The sequence below is a fragment of the Pseudopodoces humilis genome, chromosome 21 (genome assembly GCF_049639895.1).
Source record: "Pseudopodoces humilis isolate 2021_Gansu_Grassland_sample_001 chromosome 21, ASM4963989v1, whole genome shotgun sequence".
Classification (NCBI taxonomy): Eukaryota; Metazoa; Chordata; class Aves; order Passeriformes; family Paridae; genus Pseudopodoces; species Pseudopodoces humilis.
Genome location: NC_142220.1, coordinates 823,341 through 843,873, shown reverse-complemented (window position 1 = coordinate 843,873; position 20,533 = coordinate 823,341). Strand labels below are relative to the sequence as shown.

The 20,533-nt window shown below is 49.1% G+C and overlaps 1 protein-coding gene across 1 annotated transcript in view; it reads right to left on the bottom strand.

Annotated features, from left to right (window-relative positions):
* RPTOR (regulatory associated protein of MTOR complex 1) overlaps positions 1–20,533 on the bottom strand; it is a 96,546-nt gene that overhangs the window by 55,943 nt on the left and 20,070 nt on the right. The window contains exons 4-8 of the mRNA XM_005530668.3: positions 13,886–14,044; positions 11,035–11,181; positions 8,664–8,839; positions 4,639–4,698; positions 947–1,047 (exon numbers count right to left, since the gene is read on the bottom strand). Coding sequence (XP_005530725.2) covers positions 947–1,047; positions 4,639–4,698; positions 8,664–8,839; positions 11,035–11,181; positions 13,886–14,044 — 643 coding nt within the window. The remainder of the gene's footprint in view (positions 1–946; positions 1,048–4,638; positions 4,699–8,663; positions 8,840–11,034; positions 11,182–13,885; positions 14,045–20,533) is intronic.

Below are 20,533 nucleotides of genomic sequence, written 5' to 3'. Positions count from 1 at the left end.
TGTTATCATTAACATTATAGCATATGTTATTATTAACATTATAGTTTATGTTATTATTAACTTATCATATTACATTATATTATTCTTAATTTTATTATTTATATTATTAATATATTCTAGTTTTGTATTTTTGTAATTCTGTTTTGTTCTGCTAACAAGGAATCTCCAGCAGTTCTGCAGGGATGTGATGACAACCACAAAAGGGAAATTCTGCCTTCAGAGCTCCCTCAGAGCACCATGGCTACTCCATTCCACAATTAAACACTTTCTGCCTTGGGTTCTTCTTTGCCTTTTCTGGATCAAATCCCCTCTTTTGGTGTTTCAGTTCAGCTCATCCTAAGATTTTGGAAAATTACTGAGGGAGAACAGGACCTCTGTGTACTGTTTAATCAAGAACTACCCATCTGTTAACTGGCAGTTTGATGTGCTCATGAGAAGCCAAAATGAATCCTGAAAGATAGCAAATGTGCTCTCTTCTGCAGGGCAGAGAAGAATTGATGCCATGTGAGCATTAGGAAGAGCAGGGCTGGAGAACTGTTTACAAATTTGGCTGCTTGTGCTCCACAAGTACCAATTCTGAGCACAACAGGGGTGGAGGAATGAGGGATGAAGTTACTCATGGGAAACAAAACTGCCTTACCAGCAAAGAGGGGAAAAAAGCCTTTATTCATGCTACTAACCAAGGCTGGAAGAAAACAGATTGCTCTCTACAAATACAGTAAGAAAGAGAATTATTCATGCTACGACAATTGTGTTAGCACAGAAAAACCCTTTCTGGGTTCTAATCATCAGGTCCCTGCAATGCTCTGGTAAAAAGAACAAATAGAAAACAAACTAGCTTTCAGCTCCATCCTGATCTGTTCCTCCAGTTTCAGGGTTTAATTTTCTCCTCATTTCAGTGTCTCGTGGATCTGACTCCTCATCCCCCTCCCCTGCCTGGCCTCACCTCTGGGCAGGACGTTCCAGGCAATGGTGTCTGTGATGGCTGTGAAGATCCAGTTCAGCTCTCCCAGGGGAGTTCTCCTGTCATTCAGCCTCCCAGGAATCCTGCAAGTGGGGGAAATAAAACCCGAAATAAAACCCCTGTTATTTTGCCTTTCTCCTCATGAGAAATAATCTTATTTCAAAATATTCTCCTCATCAGCAATAGGATGAGGAAGTTTGAGAAACATGCAGTAACCTGCTAAGACATCCTGTGGATTTAATCCTAATTTAACCCAATTTCCTTTCTGTGACAAGTTTTTAAATATCAGAAGTATCAGGACCAACACAGGAAGCCTTTCTGTGGCCACTCACTCCTCTGCCACATGCAGCAGCACCATTCCCACGTACAAATACACTTCTAAACCAGCTGGAAATTAACATCTTATGAAAAATTCCTGTCTGTCTTGGTATGAGAGGAAAAACACACATCTCGGAAGCAGTGTTTGCTAATGGATCCCCCGGAGCGAGCGCGGGGAACACGAGGCCACAGAGGCTCTGCTGAGGATTCCCTGTCAATATTTGCATTGCAGAACACCCTGTGCAGCACAGCACAGCCCCCCAGGCCAGGGGGGCTTCCCTGGGAGCCAAGGGGATCCTTGCTGAGCTTCCCCAGCACCGTGGGATGGCAACTTTCACAGCAGGCTTCAGGCTCCAGGAGGGGTTTCTCCCTGGGAAGGGCGGCCAGGCCTCGGCAGGGGCTGCCCAGGGAGGGCTGGGGTGCTCATCCCTGGAGTGCTCATCCCTGGAGGTGCCCATCCCTGGAGTGCCCATCCCTGGAGTGCCCATCCCTGGAGGTGCCCATCCCTGGAGTGCCCATCCCTGCAGTGCCCATCCCTGGAGTGCTCATCCCTGGAGTGCCCATCCCTGGAGGTGCCCATCCCTGGAGTGCCCATCCCTGGAGGTGCCCAAGGAAGGGCTGGAGGTGGCACTCAGGGCTCTGGGCTGGGGACAAGGTGGGGATGGGGCACAGCTGGGACTCTGAGATCTCAGAGGTCACTTCCAACCTCAAAGGTTCTGTGTGAAACCTCCTGAGCTGCTCAGACAGGAGCCACACAGCTCCTGTGCTCAGGGACGTGCCCATCTCCAAATCCCAGGGCTGGTGCCATGCCTGGGCTGTGAAAGCTGGGCTGTGAAACCACTGAGGGGGACGAAGGCTGGGAGCTCTCAGCTGGAGCTGCAGAGCCCCCGGAGCGAGGATGTGAGCACAGCGTTGCCATGAAAACCATCCCTGGAGCAGGATCTGCATTCACAACAGGCTGAGCCCCCGGGAGAGGGGACAAAGGAGCTGCTCCAGCACGGCAAAGCCAGGGGCTGAGGAAGGGAAACTCCTGCCAGTCCCATCCCAGCAGCTCCAGCGGGGCTGGGAGAGGTGCCCAGGGCTCTGAGGCACAGCAGCCCCCTGACCCCAGGGCCAGGAGCACCCCCTGAGACACAGAAATCACCTCTGACATCTTCTACTCGGTTTTCTACATGAAAATCAAGGGGCTGAGAGCTGCCAAACCCAGGTGCAAAAGCAAACCATGAATTATCATCTTCCACTATAAATAATAAACAGACATTAAAACATGAGCAATTTCCAGCCCCTGACATTTGATAATGCTTCAAGTGGAAACAAACATTAATTTTAGTCTCACATTTGTTATTTCTGGTGACTTTTATGGATGTGGTGCTGGTGCACGACAGCCTGGAGCGGGCTCTGCTCCGGACCAGCCTCACCAGGACTGTCCCCCAGCTGGTGACATTCAGAGGGGCCCTTTGTCACCAGCCCTGGAGGGACCAGAGGGACCAGGCTCCTGTGCAGGGACAGTGGCACTGAGCTGGGGCTCAGACACAGCCATTTCCCCACACTGTCACAGACTCTGGTTTAAGCAGCCCCACCAGGAGCAGGAACAGCTCTCAAGGCTTTCTTTGTTTTCCCCCTTCTCAGGGGATTTTTGTTTAGAATTCCTTCCTTCTGCACAATGGACCCAAGCTGGAAATCCCAGGAATGCCATGTGCCATTCCTGGTCCCCTGAGGGTGGGATTTTGGGAGAGGGATGTGTCTCAGTGCAGCAACAGAGATGAAACCATCCTTGTATATCCCCAGTGCTTGGCACCCAGTTTTGGGTTCCCATTACCATGGATTTATTCCTATAAACCATTCCTTAGGCTTTTCCCCAAACTTTTTGAAAAGCAGAACAAAGCCCAATTCATGTCACTCAGCAACCACACCTCCAGCACAAATGATCTGAAGTCTTGGGATCAAACAGAAAAGTCCCCCCAAGGCAGGAGGAACGTGGACAGAGACACTGCCAACAAAAGGTCTCATGAGGTGGCAGCCAGAATTCCCAACTGCACTGAAATTCCTTTCTATTTTGCTGCCTGGCTCCAGCAAAGATCTTTATTTCTAAGCTAAGGGGGTGTTTTGGCTTTGTCTCAGAAGATGTGTGATGTAAATGCACATCAGGATCCACCACACGTTCCCTCATCAGGACATGGGCTGAGCCTGGATAATTGGAAATCGGAGCCCTTAGGAGAAGGTGCAGCTTCATTTAGCCTCAAAGTCTGCAGCTTAATTGCAATCTAAACTCCTTCCCCAATTTTAAAGACAACTGAATTATAAATTACAATATACACATAGGCAATCCAGGAATTATTCCATGTCTGTCTCAAGACTGTAATAAAAATCTGTGTTTTCTATAATTGATACAAGGAGCAGATGAAGATGATGATGTTTAAATATCTGATCTCCACGGGAAGCTGCTGCTGGCACCCTTCCCCTGGAGAAGCCTGTAACACACACACACACGTGTGCTGTGGCACAGCACAGACCAAGAGCCTGGACAAAAACCTATTTCTGCCAGGAAACCTTTATTCAAAGAGGATTTAACATCCAAGTGCTCTGCGAGGCTGAGTCAGAGCTGCCTGACTCAGACCCTCAGCGACCTCACCATGTCTTTGATTAGAGACACTCTTGTAGCAATTCTTAATTAATTAACATACCACAGCCATTCTTCAAGCAGTGGCCTGAGGTGGCCCCAGTCTCCTCCTCATCCCCAAACCTGTGCACAGCCCTGGCACTCAGGCACAGCCCCAGGGAGGTTTCCTTCCTGCCTCCCATCTCCTCGAGGCCACAAGAAACACAAACCCCAGCACGTTTTCCCCAGAGCTTGCAGAGGAAGCAGCACCCAGTGGTGAATCCTCTCCCTGAAAACCACCCTGACACCTCCTCTGAGAGACAGGGCCTGTCTCTGCTCTGCCAGCTGCAAACTGTATTTTTATTTTGCTCCAATGAGTGGCTCTGAAATACAGCTTTATACAAATGATCACACTCTCTCCCCAGCTGAGAGGAGAGAATCAATTTTCCCCATATAAAATCAGCACAATTAATAACCTTAACGCTGCTGCTGAACCTGGCCAGCCCAACACAGCTGTGTGGAAGTGAGAGGCTTTTTGAACCTCAGCTGACTGAAAACACACAAAAATGGCACAGGAGACTGGGGCTGATGTGATCTCAGCCCACTGACAAGGGGCCAGCTCCACGTCCCCACACCTCACTGAACACCAGCAAACTCTGGGAACACTGTCCTGTGAGGAACTTCCACTTCTTACAGCCAGACTTCTGTTCCCCTAACCCCCTTCAGGACACACCAATACATATAAAATTTGACTTACTTCTCTATTAAATCCAGCGTGACTCCTGGCACCAGCCTGACACTCTTCTGCATGCAGAACCTGGGGAGAGACAGTAAAACAGCACACACTAATTGAGTGTTTAATGACGAGGCTCTGCAGAGAGGATGCAGAAGGAGGGCTCTTTGTTGCACTGGTTCTGCTCTTAAAATGGTGTTTGGGTAGGAAACTTCAGCAGGGCATGATCAGAGCCAAACGAGGCTCTCAGCATTTGTCACCCTCGTGATGCTGGGGCGATTTCCATCGTCAGGTGTCAAAACTGGGCCACTGTAACTGTCAGGGTGACAAGTGTTCCAACACAGCTCGGGGGAAAGGGCTCCCAGCAGCCAGCACGGCCTCTCGGGAGCACGACAGAGCAGGGAGGATTATGCTGCTGGAATAATGATCAGCCTTGCCTGGGCTTCCCTGGGAGATCTGGCACTGCAGGCAGGGAAGGCAGAAGGGAGGGGACGGGAGGAATGCGTCAGGTTCAGACACCTCCGTTATTTAATTAAAAAAACTGCTGACTCCATTTCCTCAGCCTTACAAATCCCACTACTCCAGGAACAGCAGCCCTGGAAAACAGAGTCCTGTCAGCAGTGCCTGGAAAATCCCCAAAGCTGCTAAACCAGGAGTGTGTGGGAAGGGGGGACGCTGCCTCCCTCCTGCAGCCCTGCCGGGAGCACAGGGCAGCAGTGGGAACACAGGATGGAAACCCAGCAAATCCAGCTTGCAATGGTTTCCTCTGCCAGGCTGCATTCCCAGCTCCAGTCCCTCTGCAATCCCCTCTCTGCTGTTGAAGGAGGAATTTACCCCTCGCTGGAATCTCGACCCTGCTCAGAGTTCTGGGGACACCGAGGGCTCAGCAATCCCATCTCCCACACCCCTCCTCTCCAGAGCCACATTATCCAGCTCCAAAAGGTTTTTCCCCAGATAAAGGGGAGAACAATTACTCATTAAAGACAAGACACGCAGAGCTCATTTCTGAGATCTTGAGGGCCACTCCAGCTTCCCTGTGGCATCCTCTGCCTGAAGGGCACCCAGTGGAGCCCAGGACTGGGACAGGCTCATGGTCCCCAGGCTGCTTTTCCTGCTGTGTGCATCATCCAGCAGAAAGAGAAGCCATAAAGAGCCCAGGCACCTGCAGTGGGATCCCTGTGCAATCTGCCGAAATATAAAATTCTTACGACAGTGCATTACAGAACCGTGCAGGGAAATTCCCTCCCAAGCAGCCCCAGGCAGACTCAGCCTGGCAGAGCCTGGTCCCTGGGATGAGGCTGGAGAGTTTAACCCTTCTGATGGTGCCTGGAAGGACCAGGAGAGCAGCACAGCTCTGCATGGTGACATCTGCTGCCCGTGAAAGTGGAAGTGTCCCAGGCCAGGCCAGGATAGCGGAAGGTGCTAATATTCCCAGATTAGAGAAGATAAAGGGAAGACCAGGTTGGACAGGACTTGGAACAACCTGGGACAGTGGGAGATGTCCCTGCCCACGGCAGGGGGTGGCACTGGATGGACTTTCGGGTCCCTCCCAACACAAACCCAGGAACGCAGGAAATGGTGCTCAGTATCACAGGAGTATTTTGAAGCTCAGTGCAGTTTGTCAAAACCAGTGTGGGACAGCTGAGTTAACCCCAAAATCTCTAGCAGAAATGCAGAATAAATACATCAGGGAAAACCCCAGAAAACACTTTAAACAGAACATCAGCAGGCACAGCTCCGGTCCCGTCCCGCTCCCTTCCCATGCTGGCTGAGCCTTCTGGAGCACAAACTGCCCATCTCAAACTCCCGAGGATGGGCAGCTCCCCAGCGTTCTGCTCCTTGTTCTTTGGGGTTTTCCAGCCCTTTTCAGGATCCCCACCCCTCTTTATGGACAGGACTTCACAGCCCCAGGGCCCCTAGGTCAGCTCAGGCCAGCGCAGCCTTGGGGAGCTGCGGGTGTGCGACTGCAGCCGGTTTGCACCTTCCAGGAGGATGGAAAGGCAGGCACATGAGTCAGCCCTGAGCTTCCAAGGGAGCTGCCTGTGCTCTGGGCAGCAGGATCTGCGTAAAGCAGGGCTCCAGAGCCTGCCAGTGCTGCCCATTCCTCAACATCCGCGCCTGCCTCCCGCCAGCGCCATCCGTCAGGATTAACAATCCCACAGCTCAGCTCCCGCTCTGCCTCACCCACAGCTTTATACAGCTCCAGATCCACGGGGAACACGTCAGCTCACAGCAGACACTACACACAAGGACAATCAGCATCCACACAGCCAACTCACACTCCAGCCTCCTGGAATTGCAGGCTGGCGCCAGGAGTTCCGTGCCCCACATCCCGAGGGCTCGGCTGACCTCTGCTTCTCTTCCCAGCATCGATTTCGCTTCCCCTGAAATCAGGCAGAAGTGGCTGCAGCTGCAGCCTCAACTGATGAGGGATTTTGTCCTTCAGTGACTTCGATACAGAGAACAAAATGGGATGGATAAACATTTATCCAAACTTTCATTTGCCCATAAATTCCGTATGTGAAACCTCATTAGAGCGCCAGCCTGGAACCGCACAAATGTCGTATTTGAAAAGCAGTTCCACAGGGTTCTGGGTCAGCTTTAGGAAAAGGGCTGAGATGAAGGAAAAGGGAAGTTTTGATGGCAAAGGGCTCTGTGGTTATTCTTGGGTAACAGCTTTAGGACATCAACACAGCTTGGATCAAACTCTTAGAATGCAGCAGAGGGTCTGGTTTTGCATTCGTTGTGTTTAACATCAGTAAAAACCAATGATCCACAGCAGCAATTATTATTTACAGGATTGCATGGATAAAACCACACCTGCAACAATGCCAATCAACTGGGAACACAAAAGGAGCATAACCTTCATCAGAGAATGAAATTCCTGAGTGCAGTGAACACCACACAATCATTGGATTGGAAGTGGAAGGAAATTCTTCACTATGCAGGAGTTCCCATGGCACCTTCCAGCATCAGCCAGCTGAGGTGGTTAAACCCTTCCCCTGAGCACTTCTAGAAACGCCTCTCCTGTCAAACAGCCTGAGACACAACTCACAGAATCTCTGATGCTCGTGCAGGTGTAGCACGAGCTGTGGAGAACCTGCCCTGCTCACCCCCTCAGCCACGTTCCCATGGAGATGAGGAACAGAAAATTCCTGAACAGATCACAGTATCTGAAAAAAACCTTTCTTAGCATATCTAACAAACAAAACCCAGCAAAAAAAACCTCTCCTACAGAACTTCACATACCCAAACCAGAGCCTGGCCGCAGGAACTCGCTCACTTTGCTGCTGATGTGAAACAGAAAGAGTTTAATGAACTGTAATTTATTACAAATATCTCCAAAGGGCTGCGAGTAACTCTTGGAGCTGTGGTGAAATTTCTCAGCTCCACCTGCCGTGTCTGTGGGCTTCTGCCTGTTCAAACCCTGTCCAGCAAATGCCCTGAAGTTTTTCCACTCTGGAGCGGGCACAAACTTGAGAGGAGCAGCTGGAAGAGCCTCTGGGAATGGAACCTCTGAGCTCTGGGGGCTGCAGCCTCAGGTCCTGGGAGCTGGGTAAAACACTGCTCTTGGACAGCTCCTGCTCTCTGGAACAGCCTTTTCTAACTTTCAGCCTAATTAACTTGGGCTGCCATTGCAGAACATCTTTCCCTGGTTTATCACTCCCTTCCTCTCACTCCAGCAGTGTTTAAAGCTACTGCATTATTTACAGCAACCGCAATATTTGGGATGTGATTTGTGCAAAGGACAGTTTACAGAAAGTTGTACTGCACTATCTACCATTCCTGCTCTCTGAGGAAGCAGATATTTAATTCCCAGAACAGTAAATCCCTTAATCTGAGCAAACCTAGATATTGAGCTGGAAACTAAAACGCAGTAAGTAGAAGATAACGATATTTTCACCTTTCCAGCTCTCATTAACGAGCCGCTGTCCCCAGTTCAAACCCTGCTGCTCAGCCCTGCAGGGGAGCTCGGGCTCAGGGGCAGCATTTGGGGTTCCAGAGCCCCCCTGTGCCCCGGGCAGGGGGTGCAGGAGGGCCTCACTCACCAGCGCAGCGCGATCTTGATGGGGGTGGTGAGGCAGGAGGTGAACAGGTCGGCAGGCAGGTCTGGGATCATGGGCAGCAGCTCGTTGGCCTCACACGCTGCCAGCTGGATGCAGTTCTTCATGGAAGGGGGCAGAGGCATCTGGGCAAGGGGGTGGTTGGGGTTGATGGCAGCCACCTGCAGAGAACATGGGAATTCCACAGGGAAGGTCAGGAAATCACCCAGGGAGAGCTGCCAGTGCTCCCTGGAGCTCTGGGTTTGGAGCTCTTGGTGGCTGTGGCAGCAGCAGCCACTGCTTTAACTCATATCTGATTAACAGCACTCCACTGCTAAGTCCAGGGTCACTCTAGAAATACCCTGCACACCAAACCTCAGTCCATAGAGTAAAAATGCTCTATAGACAAACATTCCCATTTTCCAAAAGCACAGGGATTCTCCTGGTTATGATTTTGACTAAAAGTATGATCTTTGAGACTAATAATTCAGGGAGTGAAAACATAAATAATCTTCTCTGCACCTTTCTGAACCAGAGAAACCAAGTAAACCTCAGCCACCAAAGTTTCTTTCCAACATTTTGCATTTCTTTCATTAGGGCAAGGTATGGAATCAGAAGGTGAGAATCCCTCTGGCAGATTAAGGGAAGAGCAAACTCCTCTGATCTCCTTGCAGGGAAATGGGGAACAATTATCATGATCACTCTGGCAGCCCCTCTGGAGCACCAGTTGCAGCTTTGCTTCACTTTTCATGAATTTGAACAAACGGATAATTTATCATTTTCCAAATGAATTCCCCTCCACGCTCTCATGACGCCGTGAGCGCTCTGCTGTCTCTGTTAGCAAGGCTCTGCTTTCTGTTCCCCACGAGCAGGAACCTCACTCAGGCACCAGGAGTTACTGAAATCCAAGGACAGAATGAAAAGCTGGCACATAACCCTGGGAGTATTTTCAAACCCAAATGAACTGGTAGTGTTAACCTGTGCTGCAAGAGCAGCAATACCACAGCAGCTGTCCCATGTAACCTCACACATTGCACGAGAGGAACAATCCCACAGAGGATGGAATTTAGGGTTTGTTGGAATGAAGGTTTTATCACCTGTGCTCATCCTCCTCCCCTGGCTGCACTTGCAGAGGTTTTCCTGCACAAGCTCCACCTGAGCAGTGGCTCTGTCCCCCAGCAGAGCTCCCCTCCCTCCCACAGCAGCCCCCAAATCCTCCTGGAGCTCAGCACAAGCCAAGGGGAAAAGGAGATGGGTGAAGAAAGCAGGGAAAGGGAAGGTGGATTCAGACCTGTTCCACCTGCTTGGGAACAGAATGAGAAACCAAAACCAAAGTGCTGAAGAGAGCACTGCATAAACAAAGGAGAAAGGCCCCCAGAATATCCCAGTGGGAATCCCAGAACCTGGGAAAGGATATTCAGACCACCCTGCTCTGACCTCCAAAGGCATCTCCTACCGATTCTATCAATCCCTGTCTGCCAGTTCCACCTTCTTCCCAAGTCACAGAAGTTTCTTATTCTTACAAAATATGGAATTATTTTATGGAAGAGAAGGAATAACGGAATGATCTGCATATCCCAGGCTATCAGACTGTCTTCCTCAGTGCAATGGAATTTCCACCTGCCAAAGAGCCCCCAGTAAAGCATCTCCAAAAACCGGAATTCCGAAGGAAAGGGCCGACAGGCAGGGACACTGAACATCTGCTTGGAGCTTGTATTTGTGACACTCAGCTGCCTGATTAATTAATATTCCTTCCTTGAAGTTTTGGGGTTTCTAATCCAGTGTCCTAGAAGTGAACCTTTATGAATGTCCCTGTGAGCTCCAGGCAGCAGGTGGGAGGCTGCACAGAATATTCCAACTTCTTCCCTTCCACTTTGCATTTCAGATTTCCTTCAATAAATTTATTAATTCCATTTGCAACCAAAGACAGCTTTTCATTGGGAACACATTCCACACTCTGCAGAACTGGAACCACCAGCAGGACAATCCCTGTGTGGATCAGGTTTTTGTTGTTTCACATTTTTGCATTCACTTCAACAGCACAAAACCACAACTGCATCAAAATACAGCCCCAGATACCAGAGTTTTGCAACCAAAATAATGATGTCTTGTTCACCTCAGCATTCATCTCAGCAGAAAAGACCATTAGGGCCCAAATTGATTCTATTAACATTAACATTTAATTAGTGCTTGTATTAAAAATCATTCCAAGTTTAATGGGATAGCAAACTGAACCAGAAAGATCAGAGTTTCAAAGTTATTTGCAAATTAATTTGCCTTCCAACACGGTTTTAAACACATTTTTCAGTGTATACAGCAAAGCAAGCTGAAACTTCATTTGTGTTGAGCACAGCCCAGCAGAGCCCTGAGCTCTCACCTCCAGCTCCTGCTCTCTCTGTAGTGCAAATTGCTTGAAGGACTTGACAATCAGGCCGGCGTTGGAGCAGTCGTAGACGAAGATGGAAGGGCTCCCCATCCAGGTCTGCAGGTCGTAGATGGACAGGGGGATGTACTGGGTGTAGTTCTGCACGAGAGAAGCTCAGTCACCACGGGGTGACAGAACCCAAACTGGGTGAGCTCATCAAATACAGCCACAAAAGCCAGCTCTGAAACCCCAAAATAAACCCTAGATTGAACAGATTAATTAATACAAATCTCAGTCAGTGTCGACCAACAGTGAGGAAGTGAACCCAAGTCAACACAAGCGACGAGCAGATTTTATTGTGGTGTTATTTGAAACGCCCAACTCTAAAAAAAAAAAAAGCCCAAAAACTTTGCCAAGAGTTTTCAGTATCAGATATTTAGAGCTCTGATATGTGCTAACAACTCCAAACATCATTTAATAGTCCAATTTTATCCCAAATTTCTGCAACGCTGATAAAGGATGCAAACCAGCTGTCTTTAATTTAACATCAAACATCTTAAACTGAAAACCCCATCAATAAATCAGGATGGATAATTAAGCCCCTGCAGCCCATCAGCGCTACCCCGCCTGAGCCTAACGAGATGCTTCATAATTTTATTACAGCTTTAGCTTCTGTGCAACTTTCCAAATTATCCATTAAAATGAAAACCAACAAAGCTGCCTTCAACAGAGTGAAGTGCCCACAGTTCCCTCTCTGTAAATAAGGAGGATCTTGTTCCTTGTCTTCCATCTTAACGAACGCCCCCAAATAACTGGAGGCAAGAGGATAAAAATCAGCCATTTAAAAGCAGCTCTGAGGAGCCAATCCTGAACCAAGAGAGCTGAAAATATAAACCACAGATTCCTGCCTGCAAAGAGTCACCACCAAATACCCAGTGGCTGCCAGCAGGATCCTTCTCAGCTGCAGGCAGAGGGCAACCTGGTGTTCCTCCAACCCTGAGCTCAGCCCAAAATCCTCAGGAAAAGCTGTGATGTTCCTATTAACATCAGCAGGATGATGGATGGGATCATAACTCTCATTTAAATTCAAGAGACTTAAAATAGCTGTAATAAAACCAGTAAACTTTTTACAAAAATCCAATTTTCAAGGACATGTATCAGCATCGATAAAGACAGGAGGTATCATAAACCATGTGTTACGTAAGGCAGGGAGGGATAAAGCATTTCCAAACCCACTTTTGCCCATATATAACAGTTTGAGTTGTTTCATTAAAATTAATAGGGAAAATTGTTGATAAAAACCAAAGTTTTAGGGAGCTGGAGCTCTGCAAATCACGGCAATGAGAGAATGAGGCACGAGCAGCCCGTCCTCAGCACAGCCTTTCTTAAGGTCACCACTCACGTGAAGCACATTCCAGTCCCAGGAAGTTCCACATAAAACCTGCTCTGACACATCTCATCAACGACATTTTATGGGCAGGCATTGTTTTACCTTTTTATTTCCAATGCATCTTGCTCCAGCTAAGATCGGGTTATAGCTCTGATTAATACTGTGGTATTTCCAACCAGAAGAATTTTATGTTCCAACTCCACTGTGGGGGGTCACATTAAACATCAAATTTGCTAATGAGATGTAAATGAGGCAGTTTGAAGCAAGAAGGGGTGTTAAAGCAGAGCTGGACATACAGTTTGTTCCCTGGCTTGGGCATGGAGGAGAACACTCCAACACTGCTCCCACCATCCCTGTGCCTCTTCCTGGGAATGACACAACAACAGCTCAACTGGAAACTGCTTGTGAACAGATTTCATCCCCAATTGTTTAGCAAACAACTCAGAGATATTCCAAATTTGCAGAGAAGCTCCTCAAAATGTGAGAATAAACATGTCTCAAGTTGGGGCATGTTGATTTTTCTCCTTTTGAAGCTACATTGAGATTTGCTCAGGAAGCAGCAGCTGAACTAGAACACTGCTCCTTACTGATACAACAGCACTCACAATAAATACATGAAAAATGTTATTGTAGCCTCAGTGTGTGGCAAAAGGCCAGAAAATGCCAAATTAACCAGTTCCAGGGACTGTCTTGCTGCTCTCTTGGTATGTCCACACTGAACAGTGAGGCAGAGCAGGAACAATTCTGGGTTTCCATGCTCCCCTTCCACCCCATGCCAATAATTTATTGCCTCAGTGCACTGCAGAGAAGCCTCTCGTGCCCCTCAGGGCAGGGACAGCCTGTGTGGCCACACAGCCTCAAGAACACAAAGAAATCAATCAGGGAATGAAACACCTGGGAACATATCCTAAACCTGGAAAAGTGATGGGACAACAGGCTCAGACCGAGAGGGGAAACTCAGGGTACGTATTGGGAAGAAATTCCTCCCTGGGAGGGTGGCCAGGCCCTGGCACAGGGTGCCCAGAGCAGCTGTGGCTGCCCCTGGATCCCTGGCAGTGCCCAAGACCAGGCTGGACGGGGCTGGGAGCAGCCTGGGGCAGTGGGAGATGTTCCTGGGGCAGTGGAAGATGTTCCTGGGGCAGTGGGAGATGTGCCTGGGGCAGTGGAAGATGTCCCTGGGGCAGTGGAAGGTATCCCTGGGGCAGTGGAAGATGTCCCTGGGGCAGTGGAAGATGTGCCTGGGGCAGTGGAAGATGTCCCTGGGGCAGTGGAAGATGTGCCTGGGGCAGTGGGAGATGTCCCTGGGGCAGTGGAAGATGTCCCTGGGGCAGTAGAAGGTATCCCTGCCCACAGCAAGGGTGGCACTGGGTGGGCTTTAAGGTCCCTCCAGCCCAAAGCAGTCTGTGAGCCCACGACTCAAAGGCAGCTGTGCTCCAGCAGAAGGCTGCAGTGGCTGTGCTGGGCCAGACCCACCTTGTTGAAGACCCAGATCTCCCCGTTGACCGTGGGCCGGGGCACGCCGTGCCCGTTGTAGTGGAACAGCACGCGCTCCTCCTTGGCGTTGCGGCGCAGGGACGTGCACAGCTTCTTCACCTCGTCCACCGTGGGGTCCAGGCTCTGCTTGTACCTGGCCTGGGACACAGCAGGGGACACAGTCACTGCACACAGCCTCTGATACCGACACATTCAGCTTTCCTCTCGTGTTTCCCAGGTTCTGCACTGCGCTGGTAACCCTGAACTCCACACAAAGTGTCAGCAGGGTCTCCTCACAGCTCAGGCACGCACAACAATCCTTCTCCAGCCCACAGCCATGGACACCGCTGCAGCTCCGGGCCCAAAAACTGTTCTCAAATTCTCAAAGAGAATTGAGGAGCCTGGGAGGGTGGGACAGCATCACCTGAACTGCACAATTAACCCCAAGGTGGAAACGGACCCAAACTCATAAAAGTGTGAAACTCTTGAGCCAGGGCCCATCCTGGGTGCAGCCACAGCCGGGCTCTTGCACTGCCCAAGGTGCATCTTTGGAAGGGCTTTTAATAAATCCCTGCTTTATTCCTTTAACTGCCCAGCCTCTGCTCCAGGAGCCTCTCCAGGCATCAGAGGCAGCATGGACAGGAGCTGGCTGCTTTGGGAAAGGGAAACACACAACACTGGCAGTGGGGCTGGGTAAGCAAAGCGTGTCTGTGCTGCAGTTTAGCTCACAACTCCCTCCCAGCTCACTCACTTTTGAATTATTAATATTTAGAAAACCTTAGGAAGGTGAAATCTGTTTCAACATTAGCCAGTCTCAAAAGTAACCCCTCACTTAATTCTCCAATTCAGCCTCCAACTGAACAAATCCCCTCTTCTGAAGAGAGAAAACTGTACAGGTCAACTCTGCTCTCGAAACAAAAGGACACAAAAGGCCCAGGAACTTGACATTGACACATTTGGGTAAAAAGGGGGAAGAGTGATGGAGAGCCCTTGGAAACTGCCCTTTGCCTTTGGAAAAATGGATGCATTTCCTCAGCTGTGGCTGTGGACACCCCGTTACTGCTCCTACAAGCACCAAGCTCAGAGCACACTGGAGGATGGAGGAGAAATCAAACTGGCAGAAACCCCAGTGCTTCAAACCCCTTTTAACCTGGCTGGGTTCAAGACACCCGGGTAGGAGCTGGTTTGTCACGCTCAAAAGTGCAATTTTTTGAAGTAAGGCCAAATAATAACAGAAAGTCTTTCAACTGTCCTTTGAAAGACAAAAGCCTGGCTCTTTCTCTCTTCTCCAGAGCTGCAGAGACTGAAACCCCAGAATCACAATAAAACCCTTCAATCTGATGTATTGAAATAAAGACCCAAATTTAAGAGCAGGACAAACACACCTCTCCAAAACCTGCCATTGGGAGCCTGTTTATAAACCAAACCAAGGCCACAGAAGTTTGGGCTTTTTACTTTTCATCTGTGACAGCCAAAGATGAGAAAGTCTTAAAATGTCACAGTAAAAGAGGATGAAGGATTTAAATTGTTTACCTGAGGAGCCTGAAGAGCAGATACAGGGCTGCTCAATTAACAGTCAGAGTCTCCAGCCAGCAGGGGAGAGGGAACAATGAATGGAAGCATTTAATGATGGCAACACCCAAGAAAAGCAAGCAAAAGGAGGAAAAATATGAAGCAAGGAGCAGTGATGTGACACCCTCATCCTTTCTGGGAACCTCAGCACTCAGGAAAGCCAAGAGGCTGCATAAATCTTCCCACGGAGCCCCCACCTCCTCCTCTCTCCACTCAGAGTACTGATGAAGACACTGATTTGCAAAAAATGTGCCCCTTAAATCCCAGCCTGGCTGCTGGCAGCTTCAGCAGCCGCCCAAAGCACAGCGCTGGGGAATTTCAGCCTTTTTTTCCACAGGAGAACAGGCTCATTCCATCCCTCCTCACGTCCCCAGAGCATCAATATTAAACACAGCTCACAGTTAATGGAGGTGGATTCAGACTCTAAAACTAAAGTCTGTAGATTTCAATTTCCAAACTGCAAACAGATCATTTGGGCCTGGAGAAACACGAGGACGAGGGGAATGGAGGGGAGGGAGCCTGTGAGTAAGCACAGTCTGAGCCTCACTGCCAGCTCAGGAGCCAGCTGGGAGTTTTAGATGTGACAAGAAGCAGGTAGGTGAGTAACACACCAGCCCTTTTTGTCTTTTCCTTTCCTCCCATGGCTGTTCCTTCTCCTCCAGCTCCCAGCAGGAGCTTTCCAGCACTAATGAGTGCAAAAGGTAACAAACCCGAGAGCTGTGTGGGGTTTAACCTCAGCAGCTCCTGTTGGTAGCACAGACACAACCCAGACTTTTCCCCTGTTTTTATCAGCCATTGCCCACTTCCCCAGGGCTGCTGGCCCTCCTGCCCTGCACAGGTATTGCTGGTGTTTGGAGGCAGCCTGTGCTCCCTGCTGGACACAGGACACTCCAGCCCTCCCCTGGACACTACACCTGGAGCAGCAGAGCTGTCACAGCCCTGATGGGGACGGCAGCTCCGGAACAAGAGCTCCCGGTCACCTGCTGCCCCTGGCAAAAGCAACAACGTGGTGCCCTCATCCAGGAGATCCTCATCCTTCTGCTCACACAGGCAAAGTTAAAAGTTTTGTTTGTTTATTGCCACACTTCTGTGAAACACTCTCTGGTTAATCCAGCCTTGTCCCTGCTAACTTGTGGCAGGATGTCAATCTTTAAGACATTTCACCTTTCGGTGTTGAAACTCCAGGACTGATAAAACACTGTATTGGCAAATTTGCTGGAAATAGGAAGATTTTCAATAGAAAGGAGTTCTGGCACCCAAACCAGGAAAAGAAACCAGTTTGGGGATAGCTCCAAGTGTTATCACTGTGGACATTACCCATGTTTGGTGCTGAAATGGGAGGTGAGATGGTGCCACTCCGAAGCCGTGGTGCCGACCATCCCCTGACATCCCCACAGAATGACCTCCCAAATTATTGTCCATTTGTTTCACAAATGATTTACCTCTTCCAAAAGAAAAATAAACCAGCCAGGTGTTCACTGCCTAGCAGGGCACAGCAGTGACCTCTCCAACACGAGTCTGTCTGGAGGGGAAAACCCCTTCAGTGGATCCATCACCTCTTACCCCACTGGAATGTCAGGATGCACTGGCTGCAGAATTCCCAGTCCTCTGGATTTGGAGCTTAAATTAATGTCCCTGCTTTGGAAACTTCACCTAACTACAGGTTTTCCCTTCATTTATAATTAAGACACGCGTGGCACTGAGGAGGAGCCGGGGCTGCAGCAGCTCCGGGGCTGTGCCAAAGGGCTTTTCTGTCACCTGAGACACCAGAAACTGGCTCGTCATCACCTCCCAAACTCGGCTCTGCTCACCCTGCCAGCTGCTGAGCCCAGGAAACTCAGCTCAGGATCAGCTCCCGTGAAAAGGAAGGAATGCAGAGTGCCAGAGGTGACGGAACAGGAGATTGAAGTTGCTGATGTTGCTCAACGCTCAGTGGCAATGGAAAGTTCTGGAAGCCAGGCCAGGTTCCCATCTCCACTGGCACCAGCCCAGCAGGCAAGAGGCGCTGCTGGAGCACCACGGCTCTTTCAGAGGGGAGATGGATTTTTTTCTCCTTAAGGAAATATGAGGATAAATCTGTTTTCTCATCAAAGCTATAAAATTCAGATGTTCCTCTTTCATTCTCCTGCAGCCCAAGACCTCAGTGTTTGTTCCAGAAAGACTCCACAAGCCTCAGACCACAGCGTGTGTGTGATTCCACGCCAAAACCTCAGCCCCCAGCACAGGGGACACAAAGTGTATGAAAAATGTATGACAAATGTCTCTGCTGGCATCCAGAGCCTCTGCTCTTCACAAGGTATAACATCATCCTCTCTCTTCTCATTCAGAACAAATCCTGAAGTCACTCCCCTTTTATCCCTAAGATACCTTACTGAATGTGTTCCAAATTTATCCACAGAAGAAACTACTCCAACATTCAGTATTTTATACTGAAACTGCCTTTTACACCTCCTTGCAGAAGAAGGATGCTCCTACCCAGAATCTATAATGAGATATAAAAGCTTTATTTGGCTGAAGATTGGGTTTTTTTAAACAGCTTCTGGGTGACAAAGAAGTCCAAATGCAAATGGCACACACAAGGCACTGCATGTGGTGAGTTACTGTGGTGGGTAAAATACATAAAATAGAGGCAATTCAGCTGCAGTGTTTGAGGTTTTAATGTTCCCTCCTCAAGTGCCCATTACTGCCCAAAGCAGAACTTCCCTGGAAGTGCCCAAGGCCAGGCTGGAGCACCCTGCTTCAGTGGAAGGGGCTGGGACTGGATGGTCTGTGAGGCTCTCTCCAACCCAGTTCCATGATTCCATATCTGCAGGACATGGACAATCCCCGGGACTGGAAGGTTTCCTGCCCTGTGGAACCTCAGAGAGCAGGGCTGGCTGGGATTTCCTGGAGGAACCAGTCCCACCCCAGTTATTCCAGTGCAGAACCCATCACTTCCACATGCTGGGCTGTCCAGCCCATGGCAAAGCCTCCCCATGGTGGATCCCAAACTCTGAGATGCAGCTTTCCCCGATCCTCAGCAATGCTTGCTCCTAACCCAAACTCCAAGGACCATCCCAGGGTGCAGCTGCCACGTGGAGCAGATCTGCATCCCAGTTTCCAAAAGCAGAGGAGACATCAAACCTGCGACTTTGCCATGCACACAGCCAGCCTACTTCACATGATTTAATTAAAAGGAATCAAAGCAAGCTAATTATTCCAAGAGAGGGGTTTTTGGAACAATGCCCAAATTGGAAAAACTCAACTATAAGAAGCTTTACAAAGAAGTGACTAAAACCCAAGAGGAACGACAGCAGCAGCTTCCAGGACAAGGGCAGGCAGGTTCCACAGCAGCTCCCCTGGCTGTGTGTACAAACCCATCCCTGCTGCTCAGGGATCCATCCTGGATCAACATCCCCATGCTCCATGAGAACTTCAGCCACACTAAGGTAAATATCTCCCAGGCAAAGGATAAAACCACCCCAGACAGAAATGTTCCTCAGACGCTTGAAGACCTATTCAAGACGAACACTAAAAATCCTGGATTAAGTTTTCTTTCAAGTGAAGAGCATAAAATTGAATTAATTCATATTCCACTTTATATGAGGCAGCTGCCAGTTTGATGCAACGTGTTCCTGAGAGCGTCTGGAACAAAGTGGGGCTCAGACACATAAAACAGGCACATATATGTCAAAAATTCAGAGCCAGGATGAACATGTGGTGAACACAGCAAAGCAACACCATTATATTTTACTTTTTAAATCTCCTGAACACATTGGAGAATCAAAGGAATGAACAGGAACATGGCAAAAAAGAAGAAAAAAGAAAAAAAAAAAGAAAAAAAAGGAAAATCCAAGCTAGGATCAGATAATTTGAGCAAGCTGAGAAGCCCAGAGCTGGTGCAGCCATCCCCAACCACCATGGGTGACACAGTGAGACCCCCCAGTTCCCAGCCCTCCATCCCATCTCCAGGAACCAAAAAGTATAAACTGAATTATCTCAAGTTGAATATTCATACTGAATTACTGAGCACCACCTGTAGATGGTAAAATCCCTCTGAAAGCACCTGAGTACCAGGAAAGGGGAAAGCAGGAAGAATGGCATCAGTTTCTAAAGGAATCCAGGGGAAATCCAGGCTGAGCTCTGTGCTGGGCACGTTGGTGGAATAATAATAAACAAACAGAACCATGAACAAACACTTTGGGGAAGAGCCCATTCAGCATCTCTAATGAGAAGCCAGACTTTTCAAATCAAACCCTTATCTTGTAGAGCTTTCTAAAGAAATCAAAGAGCACCGAGATGAGAGGAAGGATCTTTTTGATATAAACCCATTTGGTTTCCCAGAGGATATTTAGCAAGATCTCAACACAGATTTGGAGGAAAGTCCATATATAAAGACTTGCTGATAAAACAGGCAGGTGGGGGAGAATCCCTGCTTTTGTCCATGGAGGGAAGCTCCAAGAGGCTCTGTTCTGTGACTGCTGCAGCACATTCCCAATGATTGCTGACAGGGAGGGGCAGGAGCACTGCCTGCTGCTGGCAGGGCTGATCCAGAGGCACTGCAGGGCTCAGCAGAGCTCTGGCAGAGGATCTGCACTGCCACTTGTTTTATACTCACCCATTTCCTCTCCACAACTCCATTACTCCAGACTCCTCCCGGTGTTCTGGCTCCATGTGATGCCAGGCTGGCCTGCTTCCAGGCCTGCTGAGGGGGAAGCTGTTCTAGTGAAAAACTACAGGCTGCACTCACAAACAAAAATACTTTGTTCTCTGGTTCATCCAAAACGGTGATTAATAACCCAACCCTGCGATTCGGCGTGGTTTCGTTCTGACACTCACTAAAGCACAGCTCTTTTCTTGCATCAAAGGAAGATTTAGGATCCTGCATCTACACTGGCTTTGGAGACACATCAAAGGACAGACAAATTTAGAGCTGCACACGAACACTTTTGGGTTTGCACAGTTGCACAGTAAGAATCCCAGCCCAGGTGGGCTGCAGAGCTCGGGGAGCACACACCGAGCCTGCTGTGTGATAAGCTCACAGATAACTCAGCACTGTAAGAAGTGACTGCAGTTCATCCCCAGTACCCATCAATC